This window comes from Vigna umbellata, chromosome 8, assembly GCF_029865625.1.
Source record: "Vigna umbellata cultivar VRB3 chromosome 8, Vumbellata_1.0, whole genome shotgun sequence".
NCBI classification, from domain to species: Eukaryota; Viridiplantae; Streptophyta; class Magnoliopsida; order Fabales; family Fabaceae; genus Vigna; species Vigna umbellata.
In genome coordinates, this window is record NC_142172.1 from 38,110,297 (window position 1) to 38,115,245 (window position 4,949).

A 4,949-nucleotide genomic window follows, 5' to 3' on the forward strand; every position below is an offset into this window, starting at 1 on the left:
CATTTACCTAATTGAACCGGTCGTGCAGTGTGGTTTAGAAGAAGAAGAAAAGATGATTTAGTCAATTTTACAATTTTGTTTCACAATGATAAGAATGTTGTATCACTCTGATATGGGAAATCTAAATAAACAAATAATATATAAAATCGTAAAATCTTTTAATAGTTAAATTTGGATTTGAAGTGCGATCTTTTGTGAACCTGTGTAAAATGAGAATGTTTGTTGTGAAGTAAAAAACAGAGAAACATTTTCTGGTGTCGTAGAATGAATAAAAAAAAAAAAGAAAAAGGGTGAAATTTGAGATGGTATATTGGAGAGAAAAGTGTAGATGAGATGAGATAAGAAAGAAAGTGAGAGACGTAAGTGCAGTAGGTAGGGCAGAGTATATTGGAATAGAAGTAGAAGAAGTAGAAGAATGGATGATTATGATTAGCGGTGAAAAGGAAGGTTATAAATGTGCAGTAAGTAGACAATGCACGTGGAAAGATTCATTTGATGATGGGTTGGTATTTGGTAAACCCAATCCAGACTTAGAAAATAACATCTCATATTATTATATATTTAGAAATAGAGAAAATGAGGAGTAGCTGGGCGTATTGAAGACTCTAACATGGTATCCTATGCTCATGCTCTATTCATTCACTCTAATCATATCAGAAACAAGGCACAGAAAGATATGTGATAGCTGCTCATGTTCTTTGCATGTGCACGCGCATCTCTGTGGGGTGAACCAAAACCTTCTCTTCCACCTTTCCGCAACAGACAAACACATGTTAATGCCATTTTACAGGGAACACCACCTATTATTATAATCTCTCTCTTTTTTCACCCAAATTACTCTCCACTAATCCCAAATTAACCATCTCTCAATCATATACCCTAGCTAGAGACAAACTCACATAATATTAAACATCTATAGCTACCAAAATAAAACATCCAACAAACATATATGCATACATTAATTACAATACACTCCTCAAATTCAACTTGTTGCTCAATTATATCAACTTTCACAGTTTTATGGTATACGTCTACGTTCAACGATAAGGCATAAATCACATCAACATATTGTACATTCTTTGCGTTTCTTTTTTCATGCATATAAAGATGTAGGCCATAAATTAATTTAGCAAACAAAATTACAATGAATCAGTATTCTCATCGTGTATGCAGCTAAATGTCAAATCTTTATTTTGTTGCATATGAAAACAGATAATACAAACACTTTAAATTAATATAAAAAAAAAACGCTGGATTGACTATAGTCTACCCTTTTGTAGCGTAGAATTAACTCACTTCGATCATGACCCGTTAGAGACGGTACGTAAATAAAAAGTTTGATTCGTTTTAACGATTTAATTAAAAAATGTAATAAAATGCGTTTTTCTGAACTTTTTTTATTATACAATTTTGGATAGATCGAGTTTAAAGTATTCAAAACGAATTACTTTGTCTGGGTCTGTTTATTGGGTTGGCAGAGTAAATTGCTTTAAAATATTTTTAATGTTTTCACTACCGGCTAATTAGAAATGAATCGATATGGTTTTTACCATAAATACAAAAACAATCAATCATCAACACATATAAGATTAATTCAAACATGACTTATCACACATGTATGATTGTATTTACTTGTCTCACCTCCCACACTCCAATAAAAGTTAAGGGTCACGGATTAAAATTTTGGAACTCCACTGTATCTAATGAGGACTAGAGTTGAAATTACAAATATACATTTTGTATAAATTATCTTTCATTCCAATTAGAGTTAAAGTTCAACAATTGAGTGATTATTATTGTAAAGTAATTTAATATTGCTATTTTACAATAGTTATCATTACTCAGAATCAAGTCTAATGTTGTTTAATTTTAGTTTTTCTTCTGAAATACTTTTTAATGATAAAATTACGACGAAGCATAAATTTTAAATCGGACAATACTTATCGAAAAAGTTATTGATTATAACCATATCACTTGATAAATTTGAGATTAAAACATTAACATTTACTTTAGACGGATAATGAGATTTTAAAACAAATCATTAATTTCTTAAATTCCTTAGTGAAGATGTAAAGTTAAAATTTGAGCTTATGTTTTTTCCGTAATCAATAATCTCACATTATTTAATAATCAAGATTTAAAACAGTTTAAATACTCATTTTTATTTTATTTTTTAATATACCTTTTAAAAATAATGATGGAACATAATTTTCAAAATAAAAAATAGATTTAACCCTCACCATAAGTTTGATATATAAAGTGTAATTGATAAGAGGAAGGAACAAATATTATTTGGAAAAATAAAAGGATTGGACATTTGAACCAGGTATATTTTAATTAAAAAGAGGGTTAATAAGCATAGTGTGGATAATGATGGAAACTAAAAAGTAAAAGAAAAACGGACAGAGTACACCGAAAACACTTTGCCTAAAAACTAAGCAGAGAAATAAAAAGGAAAACGAGTGGAGGTTGTTTACGACGCGCCTTGGGAAGAGCGTGGTGGCGGTACATGCGACAATAGCTATCCTTTTGCCTATAACGTAACATGTACGTTCCACTATTCACTATTCGTAAAAGCAATGGGCCGTGACATCCGTTTAGGAAACTCTGTTTTATCTCCTGCACCCAACACTATCTAACACATATAACACAAAAGGGTAAAATTGTCCAAAAAAATCAATCATATACACGCGGCATTTTGCCATTCGTCCTTCACCAAACTCTGTGCTATTTCACGGAACATAAAAACGCCCCCAGCTGTGAATTTTTTCATACAAGGTACGAAGGCCAGAAGAGAAAGAAACCAGCCCAGCAGCAAACTGGTTTATTCTGTGGTAAAAATGGTAACGAGTCCTGGAGATATAAGAACGAAGCACGATTTTTTATTTGATTACAATTATTATTATTAATGTATCCAAATAAAGCAATAGAAATTGGAACCTCGTTATTGTCGTAATTAAGCTGGTTTTAGATGGAAAGTAGAGGATGTAGTTTATGAAAATATATTCCCGAGAGGAGAAATTAAGGAAGTAATTAGAAGGAGTTAAGAGATTTTAGTGTAGAATATTAATTGACGATAAATGAGATTAGTTAAGGGTTGGTTGAATTTGCGTCTGGTTTGGCAAGTCTCTAACTCTAGATTCACATGGCTAAACCATTAATTGTTCCAACCTAACGGAGATAATGAAAAAACGAGAGTGGAAGAAAGAAGAAAGTGGAGTTTAATTTACGCAACAGTTACTGATAAGAGATTAAATGTTTTGAAGTCGAGGTAAAAGAGTGTGAAGAAAAGTAAGTATTGTTGAATAAGAAAAAAAGATAGTAATAAAGTTGCGTGAGTGTGAAATTAAAGGAGTTAGTGATGGAGATGCCTGCCCCCATTAGGCTTACCCCACCCCAACCAAAAACACTTATCACTATCTTTCTCTTCCTACCATTCTTTACAGTCTTTCTCGCTCTAATCCTACCCTTCTCTCTTTCTCTCTCCTCCTCGCCTTCAAACCCTTCCAACGCACGCTTTCAAAGCTTTCCGTAAAGTTTTTCAACCCCGAACCCTGTCTATATAAACACCAACAAACGCAGTTTCACGCACTTCACGTTGAGTAAATTTTTTTCCCATCCAACATCGAAACCATGTCCACCGACTTCCACCTCCACCACGACTTGCCCAAGCTCCGAATCGCCGCCGTCAAAATCGACGACGTCCCCTCCGACCACCACCTCGATGCCCTCGTCTCCTCCTCCGTCGTCACGCGAGCCGACAACCAAACCCAACAAGAGGAAACCGTCGCCGTCGCCGTCACCGTCACCGTCACCGTCCCCGCCGACGCACCCACCGTCGCCGAAGAGGACGAGAGCTACCGCACCCCGACGTCTAAGGAGAGCAAAATTCCCGCGATCATGAGCTGCCCGCCGGCCCCGCGGAAGCCGAAGGCCTTCGCCTCGTGCAAAAGAAAGCTTTTTGACGACTTTCAGTTCTTCGATGTGACGAATAAGGAGGACATGGACGCGTTTTTCAGATCCACTTTTCCCAAGAGGAGCTGCACCTGTACATGAACACTTCAACCTAAGCTCCCTCGAACACCCACACCTCGGACCCTGCTAAACTCCGTAAATTACACAATTTTTTTTATCCAATTCCACTTTGGTCAATTTCTTCCTTCTTTTTCTTTCTTTAATTTTGGTTTTTTTATATGTTATATATATTTCACTTTGTATAAGATGTGAAATATTGGATCCCCGATCGTATATGTTCATTAATCCAATCAACATAGCGTTGAATTCTCTGGAATCCTCCAATTTTTAGAATTTGCAATTCCTTTGATTTACTCTGAAATTTGATGGCTTTATCTTTATTGCATACGAATCCGGTGAGTGATCGAACGGAGAGAAGCGATGATTTTGAGAAATTGGGGTTGAATTATGGGCGGTGTGGTGTTTAATTTAGTGGGTTTGTTGGTAGATTGAAGAAAGTGTTAGATTAATTGAATGATAGGGAAAGTGGAAGAAGACAGGGTGGATGAGGTGGGTGGGTAGTGTTACGTAATGGAATTGATGAGTGCTAGATAGGGTTCTGAAATTACATGGTAAATTGTTACCTATATGCGTATGTCTGACAAATATGCATGAATGTGTACAATAAGGTCAAGAAGTATTTTACACAGCTTTGGGATTGATGAAAGAACTTTTGATTTTGTCTGCGATAGAGATTGAGGAATGGAATAAATAACAGGAAATGGAAGAGATAAGCGGTGTGAGATGAAACGTGGAATTTTTTAACTTCTACCATTTTCTTTTTTTTGTCCTTTTTACCAAATTAAATAGTAATTTTCTACAACGATCACGATTATATATATATTAGACGCCCTTTTTGAATTTTATTACTAAACGTGGAATTCAATCATTTTTTTTCTTGGAAATTCGGCAGCCCATTGCAGTATTTACTGGGA

General features: G+C 35.0%; 1 protein-coding gene across 1 annotated transcript; it reads left to right on the forward strand.

The window, feature by feature from the left end:
- Positions 1–3,452: 3,452 nt before the first annotated feature.
- On the forward strand, positions 3,453–4,291 carry LOC124834543 (uncharacterized). The gene has a single exon (XM_047309252.2). It carries the CDS (start codon positions 3,634–3,636, stop codon positions 4,054–4,056), a length of 423 nt encoding a protein of 140 aa, XP_047165208.1. The 5' UTR covers positions 3,453–3,633; the 3' UTR covers positions 4,057–4,291.
- Positions 4,292–4,949: the final 658 nt, after the last annotated feature.

What these genes read in the sequence shown, in the direction of transcription:
- LOC124834543 (XM_047309252.2), top strand. Translation starts at nt 3,634, where the DNA reads ATGTCCACCGACTTCCACCTCCACCACGACTTGCCCAAGCTCCGAATC.